The sequence below is a fragment of the Falco cherrug genome, chromosome 1, assembly GCF_023634085.1.
Source record: "Falco cherrug isolate bFalChe1 chromosome 1, bFalChe1.pri, whole genome shotgun sequence".
NCBI lineage: Eukaryota > Metazoa > Chordata > Aves > Falconiformes > Falconidae > Falco > Falco cherrug.
The window spans coordinates 90401246-90427853 of record NC_073697.1 but is presented as its reverse complement, the minus strand read 5'-3'; the positions used below and the strand labels follow the sequence as shown (position 1 = coordinate 90427853).

At 44.4% G+C, this 26608-nt stretch overlaps 3 protein-coding genes across 4 annotated transcripts in view; 2 read left to right on the top strand and 1 right to left on the bottom strand.

The window, feature by feature from the left end:
- Nucleotides 1–26608, top strand: part of RNF10 (ring finger protein 10) — a 201963-nt gene that overhangs the window by 108709 nt on the left and 66646 nt on the right. The gene's annotated exons all lie outside the window — the stretch shown is intronic.
- ACADS (acyl-CoA dehydrogenase short chain) lies at nt 67–7679 on the top strand. The gene is made up of 10 exons (XM_055705451.1): nt 67–155; nt 472–635; nt 2211–2360; nt 2561–2672; nt 3078–3229; nt 3507–3677; nt 4765–4902; nt 5180–5275; nt 5598–5654; nt 6260–7679. The coding sequence occupies exons 1-10, from the start codon at nt 113–115 to the stop codon at nt 6410–6412; spliced, it is 1236 nt and encodes a 411-aa protein (XP_055561426.1). The 5' UTR covers nt 67–112; the 3' UTR covers nt 6413–7679.
- The window catches only part of SPPL3 (signal peptide peptidase like 3), a 61106-nt gene continuing 47551 nt past the window's right edge, over nt 13054–26608 (bottom strand). For both annotated transcript variants that reach the window (XM_055705496.1, XM_055705503.1), the window contains exons 5-11: nt 25079–25157; nt 24201–24313; nt 18835–18941; nt 17679–17842; nt 16213–16412; nt 15037–15146; nt 13054–14267 (exon numbers count right to left, since the gene is read on the bottom strand). In XM_055705496.1, the coding sequence (XP_055561471.1) occupies nt 14196–14267; nt 15037–15146; nt 16213–16412; nt 17679–17842; nt 18835–18941; nt 24201–24313; nt 25079–25157 (845 nt within the window). In that variant the 3' untranslated portion in view covers nt 13054–14195. The remainder of the gene's footprint in view (nt 14268–15036; nt 15147–16212; nt 16413–17678; nt 17843–18834; nt 18942–24200; nt 24314–25078; nt 25158–26608) is intronic.

Genomic DNA, 26608 nt, shown 5'->3' with positions numbered 1-26608 from the left:
GGGCGGGGCCCGCTCTGTGGGGGTGGGCGGGGCCGGGGCTGGGCGGGAGGGTGGGCCGCTCGCGCCGCGCGCGTGCGCGGTTCCTCGCTCCCCTGAGGCGACAGCGGGCGGCATGGCGGCGGCGGTCCTGGCCCGCGGCGGCGGGGCACCCAGAGGTGAGGGCACCGGCCTCGGCCCGGCTCCGCCGCGGCTGCTCGGTGGGCTGCGTGGCTGCCGGGGGGTGGGAAGGGGCCGCGGCCGGCGCGGGAGGCGGTGCCCCGGTGCCCTTCAGGGCCTGAGGCGGGTTCCCTCAGCCGCGGCGGGGCGGTGCCGCCCTTCAGCCGAGCCCTGCCCTGCTGCTGGAGGAAAAGCGTGCCCCCGCGGGGGACCAGCCGCGGTGCGTCCGTCTTGCCCGGGGCCCGGCCCTCCTGGGTCTCTTCTAACGCCGGGCCCCGGGCGTGGAGGGAAAGAACGGCCCTTCGTTCCTTTCAGCACTGGCCTTTGGGTGCCTCCGCCGGCTGCACACCGTGTACCAGACCGCGGAGCTGCCCGAAACCCACCAGATGCTGCGTCAGACGTGCCGGGACTTCGCCGAGAAGGAGCTGATGCCGCTGGCCGCCCAGCTGGATAAGGAGCACCGCTTCCCGGCCGAGCAGGTGCGCGCTGCTCCGCCGCGGGCAGGGCCTGAGCAAAGTGTAGAAAAATGCAGCTTAAACCGGCTTGTGGGAGGATTCTTAGGGTGTGGAGCTTGTAGTGCACAGGACGTTTTGAGCCTTTTACCTTGTGTTTGTCTGCATCTGGGTTTTAATACCGGGGCATTCTTAGTTCTGTTACTGCTTTACCTGTGGGCAATAATACAGCAGACTTATAAAATCAATTACATACTTTTATAGACTGCACATAACCATAAAAATGGTTTATGGTGTGGAAGTGTCAATGACCCGTGTGCATTTGAGACAGTGAACAGAAATGATCAGGAGATAGATGCATGTTGGTCATTGTCTGGGGCTGTGAAGAAATAGAGATCCCAGTCAAACCTGTAATTTTTCTTGTGGCAAGTGGTACATTCTGTGCCGTGTTGAGCAGATTAACTCACCTGTTAACTGCAATTAAATACTAAGCTCCATAAAATAATACATGCTGTTATGTTATCCAAAAGGCTCCAAGCAAGCAGTCAGAAGCATATAAGTTTTGTTATACAACCCTCTTTCTGTTAAGGAGTAAGGAAGAAAATACTTTCCTCTTTACTTAACTGTTCTTATCTGAGAATTTTACATTTGATGCCGAGTTGAAGAAAATTCAAAATGTAAACAGGGTTTATTAAGGTAAAACAATATACATAGAACTAGTTATTGTCTTTTGTTCGTCTTCTGGATTTGATGCGAAGGAGTAGTGTTTTGGGTGCCCATACAGAGGGAAAATGATTAAAAATTCTTCTTGTTTCCTCTTGAAGCAAGCAGAGGCTGGTAACATACTTACTGCTGCAACACCAAAAGCTTGACATTTTAAATATAAATACAGAGAAAAAGCTGCTTTTTTTTTTCCCAGTTTTTCCCCTTTATGGTGCCAAATGTTAACAAGAGACCTAGAATGAGACAGTTGGTGCTCTGAAGGCCTTAGAGTTAAGAAGCCAGGGGTCCAGCTGAGGAACTTGGGGTGAAATAATTTAGAATGTAACCAATAATTAAATTCTCTGGGAAGCAAGACCTGGCTTTATGGGAGTGAAGAAGTCACCTTCTTGCAAACTGTTCTGTGGGTCATTCATTCTGTAAAATTCTTTCCTTCTGCAGTCGTAGGCTGATGCTCAGCAGACTCAAAGGTAAAGTTCTAATGATTTTTATCAGCTAGATTTCCCATTGAGAGTTTCCTATTGACAGGAGACATGCAAGGGGAAGAGCTTTGGTGGGAGGCTGAGGAAATGCTGGTGGGGTTGTACCTCCCTATTTTACCTTCAGAAGCCTCCCTCCTTCTCAGTACTGAAGAGGACTCTTTAAGTAAGCAAGAGCCTCATCTTAGGCAGCAGTGACTGTGTACAGCTCTTGTTGAAGTCATCGGGACCTGGGGACACTTACCAGTTTATACAGTCAGATTCCCATTTCACCAGGAGTTGTGCACATCTTTTCCTCTGTGTGTAGCCCTGCTATGACCTGTCTTTATCTCCATGTGTCTGTGTGGATTTGCTGGGACACTGGTGGTACAGAGGATCTTACTTCTCTGTTCACTACGTGCAGGTGAAGAAAATGGGTGGCTTAGGGCTGCTGGCTATGGATGTCCCCGAGGAGTACAAAGGAGCAGGCCTCGACTATCTGGCCTATTCCATTGCCGTGGAGGAGATCAGCAGAGGCTGCGCATCCACGGGCGTCATTGTCAGCGTCAATAATGTAAGTGTCTCAGGTTGTGTGTGAGCGACAGGCGTGGAACCGAGGCTGGCATCAGGGGGGTTATTGGAGAGGGGTGTTTGGGAGAAATGGGGCCTGTTCCTGCGGTGGGTTCTGGTGTGTTGGAGAGCACTTAGACATTAGGGAGTTACTGGATTTCTTGTATCTTGAAGAGACGCTAACTCAATTCTCAATTCTTAAAGTCTCTGTATTTAGGGCCAATACTCAAGTTTGGCTCCGAAGAGCAGAAGCACAAATGGATCACTCCCTTCACTGACGGAGAGAAAATTGGATGTTTTGCCCTTAGTGAACCAGGTGATGTGACTGTTACCATTCCTGTTGAAAGAACATAGGGTAGCTTCTTTCCTTAGTTAGGTTTAGGATGGACTTTAGGTCTGTGAAATTGTAACAGTTTGTATAAAGGTTATTTATAGCAATTCTGTGTAAATTAAGTCTTAGTGCCCAAGGTATTAACTGCCATCCCCATGGTCCATGCTGAAAATTTTCATCCCCTCTGTGAGTAGAGCTCTGGAGATAGACACATCTTAAGACACATGGGCCCTTCTCTTCCTATTTGGGCCCTGGGGAGAGACAGTGGCAATGCTGCCACCACAGTTACAAGAGGTGCTCTGGGCTGATGGAGGGGCTGTGGGTAGGGGTGAGTTGGTGCCCCAGGCTGTCACTGATTGCCTGAGTTTTGTTTGCTGGTGCCTTGCTCAGGAAATGGCAGCGATGCGGGTGCGGCATCCACGGTGGCACGCCTGGATGGTGATGAGTGGGTTCTGAATGGCACCAAGGCCTGGATCACCAACGCCTGGGATGCCTCGGCCACTGTGGTGTTTGCTACTACAGATAAATCCCTGAAGCACAAGGTGTGTTCATTTGGTCAGTCAGGGAAAAGGGGTGGGAGTAAAGGAGTTGTGCAGGAGACGCACTTCAAAAAGGCTCTGGGGACACTATTTAGAGCCATGTTGGGCATCGAGCAGAGCAGAGGAAGGGCTGATGTGTGCTGGCTTTGTTCTCTCAGCTCTCGCTTTCCTTCTGGTTACCTAGACATGTGGCTTCCATGAAAAATGTTTGGAGGAAGCCTGTTGACAGCTAGGTAAGCAGGAAGTTGGCACTGTTCCTAAGAGTCTTGGTCTGTTGCAGGGCATTAGTGCATTTGTGGTTCCCATGCCAACTGCTGGGCTGTCACTGGGAAAGAAGGAGGACAAGCTGGGAATCCGAGCCTCTTCAACTGCCAACCTGATATTTGAGGACTGTCGGATACCCAAGGCCAACCTACTGGGGCAGCTGGGAATGGGCTTCAAAATCGCCATGGTAAGAGATGGATTGGGGTGCAGCTGTGGTTGTGTGAAGCTGTAGTTCCTAAGCTTAGCATTTCCAGACTTAGGATCACTTTGGTGAGAGCCGCTAGTGTAAGCTGTTGTGTGTAACATTAAGCAGTTGACCCCTCTTGCCAGCGTGGGAGAAATCATTTGTAGACCTTGGTAAATTGCTAACTTACCATAGATCCTTGACAGCACTTTTATTGTAAACTCGATGTGGCACAGTTCTCAGTTGAAATAATGCTGATGCTGCTGAAGTGGTTTGTCAGCAGGGGTGGCATATTTTTATTTTTCTCCTTTCCCAACCCTCTATTCCTCCAGTGAAAAACATGGCATTTCCCCTAAATACTGTGGCAGAGGAAGGCTGTCCTGGAGGTCCAGGACAGCCTCTGGATAGCATTTACAGGTGGATGAAATCTGAGTTACAGTATGTGTGTGACTTGTGAGGAGGAACCAGGCAGCTGCAGAACAGCGGGTTTCCTGCAGTGATGCACTGTCCCTCGGAAGTGTTGGTGGCTCTCTGTAGGGGCAGAACCCCGTTTGTTAGCCTGACTTTTTGAAAAAGGCTGAGCTCCCTGGAGAACAGCCCCTTCCATTATGTCCGAAACGAAAAGAACCTGTCAGTCACCAACCACTTTTTTAAGACACTGAGCCCAGGGCTGAGGAGATGAAGCCTTTTTGCACTGCTGTGAATTCTTCCTGTGCATAGTGAGGTAGGGAAGCAGTTAATGTAATGGGTAGGTGTTTGAGGCAAGTCAGGTTATTGACTCAATTCACTAGTCCCTTTGAAAAATGCTTCAGTGTGTGTAGTAATGATGAGGGCAAAAAGTAAAACTGACCAGATTGCCTAGCAATACGTCTGCTTTCTGCTTTCCTCCTTTTACCCCTGGGTTCTCTCTGCAGTGCCCAGTACATTTTATATCTCTCTATTCCTCCATAACTGGGAATATTCTGAATCAAGGTGGTCTCTCATCAGAGGATACTAAGGCTCCAGCAGCTTTCCAGGATCAGAAGTGTGAGCGTACTATATTTGATCAAGTATGATTTGACTTAATATAGGTATTTTTTGTCTTTCTCAGCAAACTCTGGATGCAGGAAGGATTGGTATCGCCTCACAGGCTCTTGGAATAGCACAGGCAGCTCTGGACTGTGCTGTGAATTATGCTGAAAAGAGAATGGCCTTTGGGTCACCCATCACAAAGCTACAGGCAGTGCAGGTACACGCTAGGTGGATGGGCCACTTCCAAACATTGCTGGGGCTGCCAGAAGGTTCATGTGGACTCTCGGGCATAGCTTCAGGCATGCAGTGCACTCTGCCCTGTCTGTGATAAACAGTGTAGTGACTTCTATTTTCCAACACCATTAAAACTGATTGTTGGGATGGAGGCGCTCCTTTTCTAGCCATACGGGCCTCAGGGGTGGGAGACTTTTGTTGTATGTTCTTGTGCAGGCAGAGGCTGTCACCTGGAACAAAGGCAGTGTTTGTCATTGCAGTTCAAGCTAGCAGATATGGCTGTGGCATTGGAGGGTGCACGCTTGCTGACCTGGAGAGCCGCAATGTTGAAAGACAATGGAAAGCCCTTCACAAAGGTATTTCCAACCTTGCATTCGTCTAGCCATGATAGTGTGGGGCACAGACTGTGTACAGCATCGCCATGTGCAGCGCTCGCCCAGCCAGTGCTTTCTGTGTCTACCCCACCAGCAGATCCTGGGCTCTGCTGTCTGTCCTTGGGCAGCCTGCTGCGCTCAGTCCTGGTTTTAGCCAGTGGGAGAGGGGTGGCTGCTCTCAGCTGGCACCAATGCTCAGGCCTGTCTCTGCACTGCTGGTCTGTGAGCATTCAAGCTCCTCATGCAAGTGAGATGTTCCTTTTTGTGACAGCTGCACCCTCAATGATGTTTTCCTTCCCCACAGGAAGCAGCAATGGCCAAACTGGCTGCATCAGAAGCTGCAACGGCCATAGCTCATCAGGTAAGTAGTTCAGCTGACATCTCTGCAATACAGCATGCTGAAAGGGAGTTGGTGGTGTTGCACAGTAAGTGCTTGGGGAAGGTGGGATGGAGTTTGCTATATTTTTTTATTTTTTAAACAAACCAACCAACCCACCCATATGGCTGAAGCTGCTTAGCATGGTCATCTTCCTGGATTGTGGGAGTGGGCAGGGATTTATGCTGCCCTGTGGCAGCTACTAAAGTCTTCTTGTGCCTACTACTGTCCAGAGCAGTGGCAACGTTTTGCGTGGGATCAGCAATGTGGGAGACAGCATGGGTGCACCAGACAGGACTAAGTTTGCAACAGTGAGCAAATGGAGCAGGCCCTCTGGTGTCTTTAGCTAAACATGGTTCACTAACAAATGCCTCTGAAGCAATTCCTTTTCTGTCTGGGACATCAGTATTGCTCTTGCCCAGCTCAAATCCTGTTTATTCCTCTGACTGCAAAGGAGCTGTAGTCATTCAATGTGTCTCCCTCCCAGTTCTGCTTGTAGTGGGCTTTAGCACCTTTTAACCGTGGCTGTGTTCTGTAGAAAACAAATTCCTTGACCCTGCTTCCATTCTAACCTGTTGCCTTTATTTCAGGCCATCCAGATCTTGGGCGGGATGGGCTACGTGACAGAGATGCCAGCAGAACGCCATTACCGTGATGCTCGTATCACCGAGATCTATGAGGGGACCAGTGAGATCCAAAGACTGGTGATAGCAGGCCAGTTGCTGAAGGCCTACCGTAGCTGAAGAAGCCAACTAGAGCAAGACGCTCCCCCAAAGTGCCTTGTAATGGTGCACAACAGTGACTGAGTCGCGGCCCTCTTGAATGAGGCTAATGATGGAAGTTTTCCTCACCAATGAGTAACTGACCCTCTTGTTAAAATGTGCTGATTCTTCTTTGGACAAAGTATGGTGCCTGAAGGCCATATGTAGGTTTGTAAGCAATGGCTCTGAGTGCAGGAGGGAGGAGGCAACCTGTCTTTGTAGGGGAGCACAGGTCTTTTCCTAAACTGGAGCGCTGGGTTTGGTTCGGTAGTGGCAAAATGGCTGCTGTTCAGTAACGTCAGCAGCTCTCCTTGCACACTTCCCAGCCACTGGCTGTTCTGCAAAAACTTGTCACTACATGGTACTGGATAACTAAGTAGTGCCAAAGTCAGAGGCACTGAGATGTGACCCCTGTGCCCTATTCCAGGCTGCAGGCTATACTGCCTCTTCTGATCAGATGTTAATGAATTTCAGGTGTGGGATGCAGCTAGGTGTGAGCTCCTACCTGGATCCAGGCTGTGCTGAGGTAATCCTGGCAGCAGTGCACTTTTCCCCACTTCCAACAGGAAAGGAGCCAGACAAGAGGACACAGGTACTACCTACACACCAAGGGCTCTGTGGACAGGCTGTGGTCGCTCCCTGTGTAGATGTAAAAACACAGGTTAGAAAATCTGCCTGGATCTCAGCCAGCAGAGCCCAGCAGCCTGTACACTTGGCCGCTTAGGGACATGGATGTAAAAGCAAAGGACAGAAAAGCTGCAGTGCCTGAGACTGGGGTTTTTTTAAAAAAGAAACCCCAAACCCACCAAAATAACTCTGCTCCCAAAGCTGCTTTTACTACACCAGCAACTACCCACCAGGAAAGCAAGTGCATGAAGCGGCAGTAACAACCACTTCAATCTCTATACGTTTTAGGCAGCAAGGAGGAAATGAACAGATGACACAGAAAACCTTACCATGAAGCTTTAGCAGTAGCACATATCCTCAATCGGTTATTTTTGGCAAGAAATTAACTTTTAGAAGATTCCACAGCCAAAAGAAAAGCTCTAAACTCAGGAAAAGAGGGAGAGGATTAAGGCTAGAGCTTGTATGGTCCACCTCCTTGTCCAAGCAATGAGTACACTAGAGGTAAATGGTTCTTTTTCTGTGGTGCCTTTTTTTAGATTTATGTGGAGAAAGAAAAACATCAGGATTCTTATATTCTCTGTAAGAGAGCAGAGAAGACAAATAAACCCTGATTTTAAAGGACCACCAGTCCCCACTTTCCTTTTTTATGCAAATGTGAATTAATTTAGAATATTTTCTTCCAGCCGCAAGACCCAGGAGCATAAGCCACCAGTGCCTGCATGCACCAGCGAGACATTGCGGTGAGGTGCAGCGGGTGTAGACATACCAGCAACAGAAATAATCCCTTTGCAGGTCGCTAGAGGGCAAGTGCACACTGGGGCAAAGTCTTCAAGTTTTGAACTTCTCCTTGCTGCTCTCACAAACCTAAGGATTAACAGAAACAGAGCCACACAGTGCATTCAACAGGAGTACTCCTACTGGAAAACAATTCTAATAACTGTGAATATATTGCAAATTATGGAGGGCTTCTAGGAGAGAGACACCTTTCCAGCTTTATCTCAGTCCATATCACTGCTTTGATGATTGATGAAGGCTCATTTCCGTGTAGGAGGAAGGGGTATTATTTTACACTTCTCCTGCAGTAACCCAGCTAGAACAGGAGCTGTTAGGGCTGCTTGCTGCGAGGAAGTGAGGACTTCAGGAATGCGGTGTTACTGTTCCATGTTCATCTTCACTGACCTCCTGGGCTGAGCTCCAGCTCAACCCGCAGTGACCCAGCACAGTCAGTCACACTTGGGCCATGCCTGCTGCACTCCTTCCCCTCTCCGCATCTAGCTGCTTTACCGTGTCATCAGCACTTTCAGACTGCTTCTCTTCCACATCATGCCTTTCATTTACCAACTCGAAATGACTGCAGCTTCTCCTCTTCTCCAGGGCAGAGTGAAATTGCCCCTGTACATGCAGCATGGCTGACCTAAGGGGGAGAATAGTGATTAACACCGCAGCAGACAGAGAAAACACCTGAAGAACCTACAAACTAGATGTACCAAATCCCTTGTGGACCTTCTGCAGAGAATATGTGGGGCCAGGGGGGTGCAGTATCAAGTAATTGACTGGTTTTGGAAGAGCCCTGCTGCTGCACCCGACTGGAACCTGCTTTTAGGAATGCCTGGATCACCCACCATGTGTCTTGTTAACAACCTGCTTACTAACCAGGTCAGCTGCTGTATTGATGTCGGAGCCAACAACTGCATACTTGATGCTAACTTGTTGCTAACTTGCTGAGCACTGCACCTCTGCCACAGTTTGCATCAAATTGCACTGTGCATCATCAAATTACAAGAAAGGTGGAGCTGGTCCAAAAAAAAAATCACTGGTCAAGGTACAGCATGCCAGTCAGGTTCCTGAGCCTAGGAACACCTAAAGATAGACTATATTAGAGTTTCCTTTTGTTATTACCTAAAAACATGCTTTAAGGGTGCAAAGGCTCTAAACAAAAGCTTTCCAATACTTTCCCTGCCGCCACCGGTCCAGAGGGATCAGTAACGTGTCACAGCACTGTTCACAGCTGTGCTTTGCGGTAAACAGCATGGTTATGCACAAAGCCTGCCCCAGAGCTCCAAGAACAAAGAGCTGGCTTTTCTCAGAGCAAGATACTAAGAGCTTATTCCTTGCTGCTGCTGGCTGAGAGAATTTTGGCTGTAATGCACGTGCAACTGCTCCTCGGGGCTGTTACAGAAAAGAACTGCTGAAAGTACAAAACACAAACAAGTTTTGCAGCATTAAATAGGGAGCTCTTCCTGAAAGCCACCCCCAGACAGCACTAACCTGGCTAGGTGTGGGCAGGGCTGGGCTGTCCTTGGAGAAAAGAGGCTAGTTACAGGTGAACCAGCAAGTTTCATCAATTTACAAACTCAGCCAGCACTGCAAAGCTGGGGCAGTGAGATGGGAAAACTAGGTCATACATACATTAGAGATGGGTAGGGATGCTGCAGCTACACTTTTCAAGGACATTGTGGTTTTTGCCCCACCATGCTTTCAGTGCACGAAACCAGTTACAAGACAGACTAATGGGACTGAAGCAGGGGCAGCTCTAACTTGAGTCCTTTCTTAAGAAACACAGCAATGAGGAGTTACTCCCCCCTGCCTTCGATTTGATGTATTGTATTTCCTACGTAAAGCTCACAGTCTCTTCATACGAGTTCCCAATAGACTAACGGAAGAGATAAGCTGTTCTGGGCTGAGGTGAGAAATATGTAGTTCTTCGTGGGGAGCACAGATCTGAATCATTCTTCTTCGCTGCCTGGAAGCTGGATCCCCTTCTGAAGCATCTGCTTTGCTCAGAGCACAGCCGGACAGGGCTCACCTCTCGAGTTCAAACAATTTTGAAAAAAACAAACCAAAAAACCCAACCACAACCCAGAAGCACCATCTCAGCCTTCCAAGTTCAAGCAGTGTATAAACTACTTACAGAACTCAGCTGAAATTGCTGTAGTGTTGCTTTCACATCTGAACACTCCTCTAGTAGTCTTTTTTGAAAGTGTTATCTGTAAGAAAAATAGGACAAATTATTTTGATTTTAAATTAAAATTTTGTTTTGCCCCCATTGTACACACAATCTGGCAATGGCCACACATTCAGGTTATGTTTGGGATCTTGGAAAGTGTCAAAAATAGCAAATTTGAAAGACATCCTTAAGTAAAACTCAATGTACCTAGAAGACTAACAGGAAGAGGCAATGGCATAGAGATAAGAAAACATGACAGTGTTGTATCTTGAATGCAAAATACAGTTTGCCGCTGTTTAGCTAAAAATCAATTTCAAATTCCACTCACTCACTACTTTTAACACGTGGGAGCCTTCCTTCCACTTTCCCCTTCAAGGGAGTTCAATGGTGAGCTGGGGAAGTCACCCCAACCATCTGCATGTATTTCCTGATTGCCTCAGTGACTTCCCCATCTCACAGAACATCACATACTGCCACACTCAAGACAGGAAACATTCATCTCGGCAAAAGGCTTCGCAATGTCACACGACCGCAGCGCTGGCACCCTGGTGTGCTCCCGAGCCCCTGCAAGCAGCACAGTACAGCCTCGAAGGCTGGGCATGGATTTGAAAACTTCCCAGGCTGCTCCCAACAGGCCAATACAGACACAGAGTGACCAGCTTGCATTTCTAATACACTTACCCATACTATACCCATAATACCCATACTGGCTGGCCAGACAACCCCAAGTCATTGCTGAACTCATGTTTGCAAGATCACGACCTTACAGAAATTGCAAAATACAAACAGTAAAATGGCTAAGCTGACTAATCCCAAAGATGCAGCAGAAACTTAACTCCGGAACTACTGACAGGTTTGTACATTACAATTCTGTATTTTATAAAGCTATAAACACAGTCTCGTCTCTTTACTTTTTTTCCCAGAATCCTTTTACTTTCCTACAAGAAAGCTTCTATTAGTCAAACAATTACTAAAATATTTTTTTCCAACAACTTTTCAGAAGATAGGACAGGTGGTTTGGTGATCTCACTGCAGGACTTTGTGTTCAACAAAACGTTAACCCAAGAAGGCACAAACAACTGTACCAGACCCAAGAGGGACAGGGAACTCTAGGCTTCCAGAAATCCAAAGCCGCTCATACAGTTTCATCCTCAAGCTGAGAAAACACATAGTTGGCCAGACCCAAGAAACATGGACAGAAGGTGGATCTGCGCAGGGAGGGCCCAGCGGCTGAGTAGCATGGTAGGATTCCCTTTCTAATCCCCCCAGTGCTGAGGCGTTCTAGATGGAAGGAGGGCTGTGGGACAAAGCCTTACAGCTTTAACTTACTCAGAACCCCTAGGGCAATGCTTTTCCCTCTGTGCATGTAATAGCTTGGTATTTAGAACAGTTACGCTTCAGTTAACCTCTGCAAAGTACCAAAATCCTTTTCCTGCCAGTGGTGGCTGCTGTTCCACACCGAAGGGGCTGCAAACACCTTTTCAGTCCAGTTTTTGCTCACCTGGCAGGTAGGTGCAAGCTTCTGCTGGGGGAGCTGGGCAGTCAGCTCAGCGCAGCAGACACCACCTGTGGGTTCAGAAGCAAAGTGTTGCAGTTACAGCTTAGTCTTGTCTTGGTGCAGGTCAGAAGGCTGCAGCGTGCAGGAGCACAATACAGCTCAAAAAAGAAGGCCAAGATTTTTTTCTGGAAAGCTAAATTACTTCTCAGTAAGCATTTCTCAGTTAGCATTTCTGGAACCTTTTCCAGAACGCTTTTGAAGTCTAGAAAATCATTCATAGCCATGCTTTCCTGGCAGGGACTAAAAAATGCCACCTCAAAACAGAAGGACCTTTTGTTGTAATTGCAAAGGCAGGAGGAAACCGCTGTGAAGCTGAATGCACCTGACGTACGTTATCATCAGGCAGGTGGATAGGCCTGGGACCATCAAGCAGTAACTAACTGGATTTTTAACGTGTTATTCCACTGCTTGGAACCTCTGGGGAAAAAAAGCCCCAACCAACCACCCACCAAAAAAGTGTCTTTTTTCTCTCTCTGAATACCCTCCTCAGTATTTTATTCACTGAAGTCTGAGGTGTGTAGCTGAAAACCGATGCCTGTCTTTTGTCCCAAGCTGACTGCAAGTCTGAGACCTAACACCCGCTATGAACACAAAAAGCAGATTTTTAATTAAAAACTATTTAGTTCATTTAAAAAATGGCAGTTGCCTGACAATGAGCATTGCAGGCACGTGCTAGAGGAAATGCTTTCAAGTGAAAGAGATGAACTGGGGGGTGGTGGCAGGGGGATGATACCAAAAAATGAAGTCACAGCATCCCCCTGCCACACCCACCCAGCCACACTTGCTTAATCTTAGAGCCCCCCAGACCCCTGTGCTGCTGCTTACCGCTTCTTCAGAGGTTCCACCCCTCGGAGATCTGTTACAGCAAGCTCCAAGGCTGTCAGCCTGTCAGCCCCTCTGCCCGCAAGCAGTGCCGGACATGCCTGAGAACATAAGATGACGTTAATTAATGACAGTACACACTGTGCTGGACAAAATTTTCTGCCATGCTAAATATGCTCTTTTTGTAACATCTGACAGAGCAGAAAGGATCAGGTATTTCACCAAAGTTTCCTTACCTGTTGTAACAGAACCGTACCCCAAAGTAATGTTACTGTTCAGTCCGATTCATTCCGAAACATTCCTGTTTTCCTTCCAGTTAACTAACAGTTATCAGCATCTATCAAACCACCAAGACCTACAAGCTTTTGGGAGAGCTCCCCACACCCAATCTGACAGAGTATTTTAAAGGAAAAATGTTCTAGTTACCTCAGGGAAGCCTTTCAGTCAACAAAATAACAGAACTGGAACTGCTGGTTCAAAAAAAAAAAATAAATCCACATTTTAACAGGCTACAGGTACAAAGCAGTCAACACACAAGCTCCAACCAGTCACAACAGTAAAGGACAGTTTTCTTTTTTCCTTTTTTTTTTTTTTTTTTTTCTTTAAGGGGCAGGGGCATGGAAAAAATACAGCATACTAATGCAACAAAATGCAAAAAATACAAAAAAATAGAAAATAGAAAAAAATGTATTTACAAGTGATACATTACTATGATCAGAAAGCACAAAGACAATTGCTGCTATAATACATGCACTGGGTCAAGAAGGTACTACTAAAAACCTGCAAGGGAGCTATTTGTAGAAACATAAAAGAAAAACAAAACAAAACAAAACAAAAAAGATACCCCCACCCCCTCCCCCCTCAAACAAACAGGTTTGGGTTTGAACTTTTTTCTTCCCTAGTTTGCTACATTGATCAAAATCAAATATCCCCTAAAGTCCATGAGTACAATCGGTACAAATACTACACTTGGTTTGAAACTGCAGGTTCAGTTGTAGGAGGGGGGGAAAAAAACAGCAGCTCATTGTAGATCCATATACAAGAAAGCCATAGTAAACTGCTCTACATGCTAAAAATTACAGCAAGCCCCTGTCTGCTACATAGCATGATCTTAGCAGGTTTTCCTTTTTATTTATTCATATATATATCTATATGTGTGTATATATATATGTATAAAAATCGTGCCCTTTTTCACTGCAACATGACATCTGGGTGGAAATGTAACTTGTTACAACAAATTTTTATATGTATACTGCAAGAAGTCACTCAATGTCTGTGGATTTAATAAGTAACCTCACACCACAGGAAATATTTAATAAATCAAAAAAACCCAATATTGTGACAGAAGACCTTCTGTCTCAGTTCTTTTCGAAACCGAAGTCCAGCAGGAAACTGGTCCCAATGTCCATGAGAGGTTCTCTGAAGAAGCTTCAGTTTGCTTAACTGTTTTTTCTTTTAGTGTTCACAAGCTTTTGAACGACTTCAAGCCGTTTTCAGTTTCAAGTCTGTCTCTTCCTCTCTCAAAGGTAATAGTCTGGTACTAATCCATCTGAGTGAGGAAAAGAGGAAAGTGGCTGCAGCTGCACAAAGGGTCCCCAGTTCCACATCTGCAGGGAGATACGGAGTCACACACAGCTCCGGGATCTTAGCTTTCTTTTCTTTTCCTCCTTTTAATACGAAGTCCTTTCGTACAAGTCCCGTAATTGGTACCTTCCCAAGTACCAGCCAGTCCAGCTTTAGGAGACGACCAAGCCACAAGTTAAAGTGAAAAGGACCAAGGCAGAAGTTCGGGTCACTTTCTATCTGGTCCATCATACTTCCAGGAAACGGGAGCTGCTGGACTTGGAGTGGAAAGGCTCAGACCACATGCGACGTAGATCGCCCTAAGGCAGGAAAACAGTAGAAGGACCATGCCCTCAGAAACTTTAAAGTTCATTTAGAATTCAAATTTTAAAATGCATATCTACTTGGAAGCATGTCTTTAAAACTAAAACTTTAAATCTACTTTAAAACTAAAGTAGATTTAAAACGAAAATCTACTCTTCGCCTGTTTTGCAAATTACAATAAAACCAGTAAAAAATAAATCCTTTCCCTGTCAGGCCAGGCCATCTTATTTTGGTGGCAGATCTACCCAAAAGAGGTTTCTCACGGAAGAAAATATTCATGCAGGTGGAAAACTCTAGCCTTTCCACTCTGCAGAGCGTTAGATGTGCGTTTCAACAACAGCCCTGTAACAGGAAAGGCGAAATTTTAAAATGTCGGTTCAGAACAGGTGACTGGGAAGAGGTAAACAAGGATCTGCCTCTCCAATCTCTGTTCAACCTTTGTGCACGCATTTTTTCATGTCCAGCTGGGCGAGGACAAATTCACTTATTTAATTAAAACAGCATTTAATACTCCAGAATTTAGTTAGCTTATAATTTTTGTTAATTTATGTACATAAATTATCTTCTATTTCAGCAGGTCATTTCTCAGTTCCTCAGTCCTCCAGACTGAAGACTCACCCCAGCAGCAGCAGTACCTTAGCTCTGGGCCAGGGCTGTTAAGGACATGCATCATCCTCATGAGAACTGCTGCCCGGTGCAAGAACACTGAACCTGCTTCCAGCTGACCCCAGAGCTTCCTGCTGTGAGCACGTAATCCTGTCTTACCTTTAAATAGGCCATGGTGAGGAGCGGCAATAAAGTAAAAGGTACCAAATAGAGTAGGGCGGGCTGGGCTGCCCGGTGAATACGAGAAGCTACTGTTGCAGTTAATAGACCTGTAAGGAAAAAAACTGACTATAAATATCTTTAGGTTGCATATAGATGTTCTTATCATTCCATCCACACGTGGCTCCCTGCCCCACCATTTTAAGAGACGAGCTGTGGAAAAGTTACTTACCTGTGTTTCGCTTTTCCCAAATACAATTGAAACAAACCAAACAGTGAGAAATTATTCTATTTTAATATTGGGCTGTGTTGAGCCACTTGCTCCAGTTTTGAATTTCAAAGACTAAGCTAAGAATAACTCAAACAAAATGCACAAAAGGTGAAGGGGAGGGAGCTGAACGCACCACAGTGATGTGCTGCTCCAGTGCTGGTACCTCCTGAGACTGTCAGCCCGAGGCCCCTAGCGTGAGAAACGGGGTGCCGAGAGGAAGGAAGCATTGTACCCACCGGGAATGGTTTTCCTGGGTATGTGTCAAAAGAGAACATAGGGGGAAAGATGGGGGGCGCGGAGGAGGAAGGCTGCCGGTAGGAAATTATCTTTCCTTTTCATCCTCAGAAGGACTGCGAGAGGTCAGGATATGCACACACATGTCCTGACCTTAGGGAAAAATCTATTTTATGTTAGGAAGGAGAGTGATGGCTACATCAAATTATAAACAGCATTCCAGTTGTGACTATTTACCATTTTCTGTATGTATTAGAATGTCACAGGATCATAAGCATTAGCAGTAGAATGCAAAAATGCAGGAATTATCTAGATGAATTACCTAGATTTATTTTTGCACAGCACAATCCATCTAGAAACTCCCGTATTTTTCCCATAACCCAGGCATGAGCTAGGACACCTACGCTAGTAATGCAAAGTATAAAAAGTTGCTAATAAAAATACACCGGTATCTTTTCCATCCTCTAAATAAAACACAACATCTTAAAAAGCAGACTGTAGAAGGGTTTTTCTCCCTAGACCATGCCACCAAAACCCAAAGAGAAGATTAAAACAGAAACCAAGTGTTCTCTCAAAGCCTCTTTATGCCTGCTTCCATCATCTTTTAAACCTACTACAATAATCCAACTTCTGCTTGCTATGCAGCTATCCATATTAAACTAATTACTCACCTACAAAATATCCAATAAGTGTGCAGTGAAAGTAAGAGACCTTCTGCATACGTCCAGAGATGTTCCCTGGCCCGGGGGCACCACAGGAATCACTGTTGGCTTGCTTTTTGTAGTTATCGTAACGTAGAACGAAGCAGAGCAGAAGACCTGGCATCACAATATCTCCGATCCCCAGCATAGAGAAGTGGCTGCCTGTGGAACTAGAGAGCAACCAAAAATGGGTTCATGCCCAAAACACAAGGTGACAAGCTCTAGACTCCTCCACTTTGGTTTTGCGCTTTGTTTTGCACATCCCTTCTTTCTACTGGCAAACTCTTACATAGTAGAAGCTAAATGCTGGCTACTGAGGATTTGCTCCTCGGTGATTTCACCACCACCTCAGCACAGCTGTAAATGTAACCATTTTGACATAATGACATGTTGCTCTAAACCAGTTTATTTCTACCAGTAGTGTTTAAGCTGCTTTTGCTCTTAACTCAACTCAGTGAAACAGATCCATCGACTCAGTATTTCAGCCATGTCTCCTCTAAGCATTGATGGGAGGTACCAGTTGACCGTTTTATTGAACTGTTTGATTAACATCGATAGACACTGCACCCTCATTCCCATGTGCACAGATCGCCTCTAATACAAAGCAATAAGTCAACTTATGGACTTCTCAGATCTTTGGCCTCAGACAAAACACACAGAAAACTATAGTCTCACCAGATTCCCAAAAAGAGCCAGCTGTTAAGTAGACCAAGAACTAAAATTGCCCATTATCTTAAAACCGAGATACGTGTCAAGAAAATGAAGTCAAATTAAGTTATCACAAAGTGACAGAACGAATAATTTTGGTTTTATCATTGCAGACAATCAACTCCTAACCCCTGTAATTTCAGCATCCCAACATCTAAAGAAACAAGAAGAGAGTAAATACACCAACATGAACTGCTGCATAACTGCTGACGCACTGGAGCTTACTGTCCCATCAGGCCTATGCAGATCTGGTTAAAAGTCTGAGACATCAAGGAACCCCCACAGCAGAGGTGTGAAATAATCTCCAACATGACACTCACCCGGTAAGCCACCCTTGCTTAGATCAGTTTCTAACTCCCTTCCCCATCGCTTGCAATTACACAGTAATCGAGACTACTGTGATGGCACAAACCTCAGGTCTTTTGCTTTTAAGCATTAGGTCATAAATCCTACAATAGCAGTCATTAAACTGTAGAACTCACACATATGTCGAAAAGCAAATCCTGTTCTGAACGGGCCACCTGTTAACCTAATTAGGATTATTTCTGCACGCCGTGAGTCAGCAAAGAGTCCAACCCTCACTACTCATTATGTACCTTTTTATCAGGAAAAGGGAGTGACTAACGAGGGAACTAAGTTGGTATTTTCCAGTATAATTAGTGGTACTACCCAGTACAGGAAGGGAAGATTTTTCTTATATAGTACAGTAAAAGAACTGCTGATTTTACCTTGGAAATACAAGTTTACCAGGCAGCGACAGACGGGGAACATCTCTACCCACATTTGGTCCCAGGTGAAGTTTCCGGGATAAAACATCAAGGGGGTTATCTGCTGGTTGTGTGGCCACTTTCACCATAACATTGCTGTTAAAGATGTAGGCAGAAAAAAAGACCTGTGGAGCAAGGAAACCATCAGAAATTACAGACTGCAATTATATACTCAAAGCTGCGTGTGTTTTTTGCTTTGCTTATTCAAGAAAAGAAAGGATATTGTCTAAAATTTCCATATACGCATGTTGTATATATATGGTGATAAAAAGCAAAATGTATTTCAAAAATTCAGATGAAGTTTTTTACATTATTAATCCTCAAGAATAACTGGAATATACTTTCTGATACCAAGATATCGATGGGTATCTTGAGATCCTTTGGGAAAGGATCTGTCTGGACCACAATAGGTGGTCTAGGACTACAAAGGCAGGTAACAGGATACTGAAAATACGAGAAAGCTTGAAAGCAGAGAAGAGGTGAGTGAGTGCTCACTCATAAATGGAATGATGCAACACTTGTTTCAAACAGGCTCTTACGCTACAGCTCATCACACTGGGAAACAGACTGGCTGCCAGGGCTGTCAGAAAGCACTTCCCTGGATCAGTGCTCAGTGTCACACAAAAGTAAAACAAAATCCTTTCAGTATTACAAAATATATTCTGTCAGGTTTCTTGTAAAAGCGCAGGAAGATTTTATGCCAACCTCAGTGGCTATAAATCAGTCTGCATTCCTATCTTGTGGATTTTGCTGCTCATCAGATGTTGGCATGTGCGTACTGTGCAAGCATGGATAAGGCTTTGTGTTTACTTGGAAATGCTTGTTCTGATCCTCAGCCAGGCTTTCAAAATCTGAGGTCCAATTTCTTTTTTTAAATAATATGCCAAAGTTGAAATATTCTAATCATGTTTCTGCTTTTGTCAACTCATTAGCAAGGAAATCATTCGGTATCCTGCTGCAGACTTTAATGCCTCAGAATGAAGCAATGAAGCTGATCTTCTGGCTTTGCCAGATTTCAGCAACTTCATACTAGTACAATTCATGTAAAAATGGCCCAAGGCCAATTACAGATCCAAAGGATAAAAACAGTTTTAGCAAAACCAAACAAAACACTTACCCAAAATACATCATAAATTAATAACCCAGAGAGTAGCAAGCAGGAAACCTTCAGGCTCGGCAGCCGAACAAAGGCTATCATTGCAACACACAGGCCCATAGCCAGAGCTACAAAATGCAAGCACACAATTAGTTCATTAAAAATAGCAAAACAAACAGAAAACCCACCAACCCAAGCCAATACCTCCCCCACAAAAAACACTCCAAAGGAGCCCCTGTTCACACCTATGCAGCACATGCACTAGATTACTCTCTATTGTTTCCAGATAGTGAAATTCTTCTTATCAGAGTAAATAAAAATCAAAACACATTTGGTAGCCAACTACAAACATGTCCCCATGGAAGCAGAAATCCCTCTGCAGGCACAACTGCCCATTCCACTCAACTTCCACCAGCCGCCACAAAGAAATGCTTTCATGTCTTGTGCCCTAGACTCTCTCTCTCCCCCCCTGTAAAACACTGACTACCCAGTTAAAAACAGAAGCAACAAAACCACCTTGAACTCTTCGTACCCCAAACACAAACCTCTACTTTTACACTATTAGGAGGTTTTTCTAGTAAATGTATAAAATAAATAAAATCCTTGACTCTTAATTATGAAGTAGCATGGTTATGTGACATGTTAGAACAAGATACGACAAAAGCCTACTCAAACCTATCTTCTGTTTGGGCAAGATTGTGTAAGACTGCCCGAACACTAACTGTGAAATATTCGCACTTAGATCTACAGGGATTTCCCAATGACAAAACTCGATGTGAAGGCCTATCTACCAACGGGGAAAAAAACATGGGCAAGTCTTTTCCTAACCCCTCTCTCAAGCATGAGTTTTCAGCCAAATCAACAAGCTGAACAACATGCTGCAGCTCAGATGTTAGTTTTGTTCCAAGGGGAATTTTGTCAGGGTAGAAAACTAGAAACATTACACAAAAAAAATTCCCAGTTTTCACATTTGTGCGATTTCCTGCTTCTTTAAGCCTAGCCTTACCTACCGAAGGTACTCAACTGACAATTGAATATTTTTCAACTGGTTACAAGCAAATCCCTAAAGAGATACTTAAAATACAAAAACTAAAACTTAAAAAGCAAATCAACTTTCATCTATTTACAAGGAATGGAGCCCTGTTAGGACCAGATTACACTCAACTGTGCAGACATTTGTAAACAAAATGTATTTATTTGTCTAACATGACACAGAATTTGTAAAGAGGTGCGAACCTATTCTGACCAAATGAAACCACAGAGAAAAACTGATCCATTACGTACGTGCCCACCAACATGACAACTTGACTCTGCCAAAATGTACAAGCTAACCTTTGGAGTCTGATGCTATAATTATGTAACTGTGAAACTACCTTATGCTTGTATTTCACCTGAAAGATGTGGAGTTCTTCCATCAAAACACCGAGGACATGTCCATATGTATTCAAGGGAAAAAAGTGCCACCAAACGCCTGCTGGCGTGGCTGCCCGCAGTGCCCAGAGGCTGCAGCCCAGCGGGGACTTTGCCAAACCCACCTTCTCTTTTCAGAACTGACAAGCTTAGCACAACACCAAGTGTCAGCGCTGCCAATTTTAACAAAGTAATGGGATTACTCAGATAAAAATGTACCCTAAATCATGCTGCATAACTGTAGCTATAAAATGTAAGCAAATTATTGAGGTTTTTAGAATTTGACACAGCAAAGCAGCGAGAACGAGATCTGTGCTCAGTAATTCAATATAGCCTTCAGTTACAGACTTCCTCTGGCAAAAGAGCAAATACAAGGGAACAGCCTGTCTTAAATCAGAAAGGCTTCTCTAAAGCCAATGTTAATAATAGCTCAAGCAAGCCTATATTTAGGAGAGGATTTCCAGGTTATAATTAACTAGAAGTGGAAATATTTTAACCAGCGTGAAGTGTTTTCTATTGTACGCACACCCCATTTCTCCATCACAGAAATGAATGCAGGCACACGTGCAAGACTCTTTCATCAAACTAAGCCAATACTGGGTAGAAAAGCAGATGGAAAAAAGTCCTTTAGATGACAGTGAAATGCACATGCTCATAATTATGCAGTTTTGCAACTGCTTTAAGAAATATTGGTGAATTTAAAAAAACAGAAGAGAAGCAAGAATGCCCGAGAGCAAGTACAAGCAATATAGGCCAAAGTGCAGTCAAACCACCAACAGGCTTCTCTAAACAGAAGCCAGCTTTCTTTTCGAATGAAAAAGTCCAGAAATCATATGAGAAACAAAGTCATCCATCTCCAAGCTCATGGATGGTGATGGCAAACTATGTAAAACAGATCTCCATTGGAATATGCTCCAGACTGGGGGGGGGGGGGGGGGGGGGGGGGGGGGCGGGATACGAAAAAGGGGATACCGTGAGAGTGTGGAAAAGAGGGAGCATGCAAAAAAAGAGCGTGCACATGAGAGTGTGAAGGGGAGAGAGAGGAGAGAGAAGAGCCACACAAATAGTACCTCTGGGTTGGAAGTGCTGGGCAATGGATTAATGAAGCTGAGTAAGAAAGAGCTCACTGAAAGGGTTAACCTTCAATTAACACAAAGAATTAACTTTGGAGTCCCTGCAAGCACACTCATGGAATAAGGATGTTCTGAGGATTAACAATACTCTTGCATACGTGATTCGACTCTGTGGATACAGCGTATGTTTCAGCTTTATGGCACTACTGCACCCAGAACAGAGGAAACCACCAAGATGCTGGTGGTGTGGTGACTGCTTTACAAAGCGTTATGCAAGCTGGCAAGGCTTAAACTTCCCCCACAGGCCACCACCTGACCTCTGAAAGAAACAGGTACAGAATTTCTTATCTAATCGTGTTCCTCTAAAACTCTCAAAGTGTATTTTAAAGAGCGCGAATAAGAACACATGTCATGCAGCAGCCCTCTACCCACCTGCTGCAGCAGTGAAGGTCTGCAGCAGTTCCTGGGGTATCCATGACCCTTCAAGTTCACTTTGTAGCTACAGACAGACCCTGCATACATCTGTCGTTCCCCTTGTACATCTCCAGCTATGTCCACTATTTAGGAAAGCTTTTAACCAGGTTTTACCAGGGGACAAGGACCATCCTTGATGATTCTGTCATCAAAGAATCTGCTCAGAAATCAGCATTTCAAGACTTATAAATGTAATTCATCACAGGCCAGAACAACCCCCTGGAGATAATACCTGCTTGTTCTACCCAGTGAGGTGTCCCCAGCTTTAGGAACAGTTCAACCAACTGTACCATGCAGACGAGGGAACTGTGGTATTTGAGCAATGAAGACTGTTCTGGCAGGAACTGCCATACCTCGGTTTTGTAAGGGCTGGAAATTACTATGAAGTATTTCCCCACCATTTTACTCGGCTCTAAAGTAGAAATACTCTCTCATAAAGAGAGAAACAACTGCACAACCACAAACCACACACACAAAAAATGAAATGTGCTGTTAAGAAGAAACACCTGCCCCACTTCTCCCTCTCATTGCCCGGCCCAGGCAACGTGAAGCACGTTCACAACATCTGTTTCATTTTCTGCCGACAGTGAAACAGAAGATCATCCCCGTGAAAGCGGGGAGGAGGAGTTAGATCACAGCACACCCAGCAGCTGGCAGGCGCTGGCTTAAAGCAAGTGCTCCACTTGCATATATTACCGAGCTGTGCTTATTGCCCACATTGCCTTCCAAACAAGACTAACTGGGGTCCCGAGCTTTCAGTTGCAGAGAAGCAAAGGGTAACGGCAGAGATGATGTGATCCCACTTGCAGCAGTATAGTATGAGGACTAAAACTGCAGCGCATTTCCCTGATGAAGGCCAATAAATGCTGCTCCCTGTTCAATGTCACTGACAAACATTGATTTAACTGGATTTGAACAAATGATCGGAGGCTTACCTATACAGTTCAAGCTCCCTTAGTATAAACTACATAAAATAATCCAAAGCTAGACAGTATCAACACAATTCAGTAAACCATAAAAAGCCACCAAGAGAAATAAAATCCAAACATCACTCTGCACCAGCAGTTCCTTACTCTGCAGATTAATTGCCTCAAAGCTCACTATTCCAGACTGAAGTGCTCACAAAACCAGCTATTTTGAAGTAAATGCTTCTGTCAATATCTCAGTGTGGACAAGTCTTCAGATTTCACCAAAATCCACACCTGATGCTCCATTTAGCTTTGTAGCTACTGCAGATCAAAAATCACCCCTGATTACATGGTGGGCTACTCCGTTCAACACAAAACGAACTTCATCTGCATTTCTTCATTTAGTGTCCTTTAAAAGGTATTCCCTAACATACAGCAGGTGGAAGTTGTAAAGCAGCAAAAAGCATGAGAAAGAAATAATGAAGGTGCCATGAGAGGATTCAGTGCTAAGGACTTGCTGCTGCTCCCATCTCGTTTAGGAGGAGCCGGAAAGCTGCTGGGATATACGTTTTCTATTGCAACAAACAGTTTCAAGGGCAGTAATGTTGGCCCAGCTATTCTTCCTCAATCACAACTTCAAGGTGCCATTTCACGACAAGTCCTAAGCCACTTCAGTTGCCTGACACTGCTGAGAAGCAGAGCTCCTGCTCCTGGCTACCCCTTCCTCACTCTGCTATCACATCCACTCCCCCCTCTCAGATCCCATCATGCTGCCACTTGCCTTTTGCCAAAATTTAGCACATACCTGACTGCAAAATAATCCAATTCATCTCACTGCAGCAGCAGAAAAACAGCCTGGCAAAAAAGAAAGAGTATGCTGCCATTCTAGTGAGCTGAATCAGTTTACCATGTGATTAAATGAGTGCCAGAGCTAGCACAAGAGATTTGGAAGGCGGGAGGGGAGGAGGAAAGCTCCTTTTTGGAACAGTAAGCTGTGAATTCAGTTCAACCAGCATGAAAAAAAATATCACACCTTCAAGCCAACTGGATGCCTGCCAGCTTCACCCATCTCACCATCCATGGCAAGCATCAAAGAGATCAAAGACAACCAGCTACTGTGAACTGTCTCACGACAAATTATTTGATCATCTGAACCAATGAACAATAAGATGCACAGCAAAAATTAACCAGATCATTAAGATCAAGTTATGATTCATAAACTACCACTGTCTCAACACATCTTCAACTAAAACCGGCGATTCACCCTACACCACACAGGTGCAGAATATCTCTCATGAGTGTTCCGGCACTTCCTTGGAAGCTTTCACAAACCAGAAAAACAGGTGTCCCGAATGCTACCCTGGCATGTTCCTGACAGCTGCTGTTTCCAGGGAGTCTACCACACAGTATTACAATTCAGCAAGCCATTAATATTAGCAAATTTCACCAATCATCACCAGGTGACTGCATGTGTCACGACACGCTCAAACCAGTAGTAAAATCCCTTAATTCACATACTCACCATCCATAAGGAGCCAGTGGCCAGTTAGGACCCAGATAAGGACAAGCATCACAGACAGAGAAAATGAGAGCAACTCAGCAGCAGTGAAACGCCCACAGCAGCCAAAGGAAATCCTAGGAACAACACACAAACATTAGCTAGAAGACTTTATGTTTCCATTTAAAGAACAGAAAATGGACGCTGCTGGAACAAGGCTCAACTGCTGATGAAAGATGCCAAGAACAACTGAAGGGAGGTTCCTTTGCCACAAATAGGTACCAAAACAGCAACAAAATAAAACCTTTCCTCACATTCAAGTAATGTGTAAAGTCTGAACTACAGAGATGGAAAAAACGCTGTAAATTCTGGCACCTCTCTTGAAATTGTTACAATGAATGCTATTTCCTAGTACCATCTAAGATGGTGCTTCTTGCAACATGAACTCCAGTCACAAGGTTAAAAAAAAAAATTAAAAAAACCACCAATCATTTCGAAACATGACATTAACAACTGTCATTTTCACTGGTTTAACTACAGTCACTGAAAGAGCCAGCATTAAAATCCATAGTCCAACGTTAACAAACATTGAAATCTAATACCAAATCCCAAACTGAAATCTCACCCAAAATAAGCCAAGCTTCTTAAAAACCACTGTTAGGAAATCTAGTCCCCTGCAATGGTACTGCACTTCCCAGGCTGGCAAGCACACATGACTTGCAGAAATCGTGCTTCCTAGTTTCAAAGTGGAAACATGGTGTTGGCACAATAAATATGCACAAACATCAGCCCTAAAGCCTTGAGGTTAATGCTCGTAACCAAAGACTCTGTTAAAGAATTCTCATGAAAATAAATAAATACAACATACAAGGAGAGGAGCAAAAGATTTCTCAAGTCCTTACTTGTTTTGAGGTGAACAAGGCCGTGTTAAGTACTGGCACATCGGGAGCAGAAGGAAAGCGAAAGCTATTGTTGCAAGGACTAGAAAAAGAAGAAAAGGTAGTATTAGTACATTCAGACCTAATTTCTACAGTACACAAACAAGCTTCTCCAATTTGAAAAAGCTTTTGCAACAATGTCCTTTTATCATACGCTGCAGTATTATTAAAGCACAAGCAGCTAAAGGCTCCAAGGTTTTCTGTAGGACTTCTATTAGTATGCTTTCAAACTTCAATCAGAATAAAAGCTCTCAAAGGAATCTAACGCCCCATCCCCAAACCTTTAAAAAAAAAAAGTATTAAAGCTATTCGTGATCATGTCAGCAAAAAAAACCCAAACCGTTTTCAAATATTGAGTCAAAACCAAAAAAGAACAAACTTACTACAAACTGGTCGTGAGATTCTTTTTAAATTCTTCAACACGTGACACAGGCTAAGCATAATAAAGGTTTTTTTTCCACTCTTCAACTCCATCAACTTCCCCCACGCTGGTCTCACTTAAAACCCTTTACTCATTACTGAACCATATTACAACTTAAAATAAATTATATCTATTAGCTGGCAACTTCACTTTTTTAAAATACTAAGTGCTTTAAGTTTTTGAAAACAGGACATTAAAAATATGTAAATATCCAAACAGGCTATTTCCATAAGCATCTTCCTTTTTAAGAAGCATACTTAACCCACGCACACATTTGTAGAAACGTTTAGTAACTGCTGGTATTTATAATTATTTTTCCTTCCAGGTTTTTTTTTGTTGTTGGTTTTGTTTGTTTTTTTTTTAATAGTACTGAATTTGTACTAAGGAGTGTTTCAAAGGCTGAAGAGTGAGGGCATGGAGACACAGATACATCAGCAGCATGCATCCAAACCTGTTGTAGCAAGAACAGACTGAAATGAAATTAGAAGAGCCACTCAACACTTTCTGTATGCTGCAAATCAACTCTTTGTCCCGTCCTTTACTCCTGCTTAAAAAGTTGGGGTGGATGCTGTTGGTTTTTGAAAGGGATTTTTTTTTTTTCTCTGCTCAAATGAAGATGATGGGAAGGAATCAAACATTCTCTTTAGTACGCAGCTTAAGCCAAAATTGGTTTGGTCAAACCACAGCTTTCCACTCCATTTTACCTCTTCTGGGGGAGGAAGATGGAAGACTGAAAAAAGAAACCAAAACCCACAAACGAACCACAAGAAAACCTCCATTCCCCATCAAATAATTTGAAAAGAAAAATTTAAAAAGTGTCTGCATGCAAACAGGACCATGAAAATTCACAGTTCTATCAATATTTCACAGAGGAGGAAAAGAGCAGAATGGATAGGGAAAGAATGAAGAGTGCACGCTAAACCAGGAACCATTTCAGAGGTGCCTGGCAAAGAATGCTACACAGCAAAACCTGTGCCACTGCTGCCCCAAGCCCTGCCTGCCCTGCGCCCTGCTCCGCCTCCACCACAGCGGGATTGACCTGTCCTCACCCCAGGCTGACCTTCTTTGCCCTT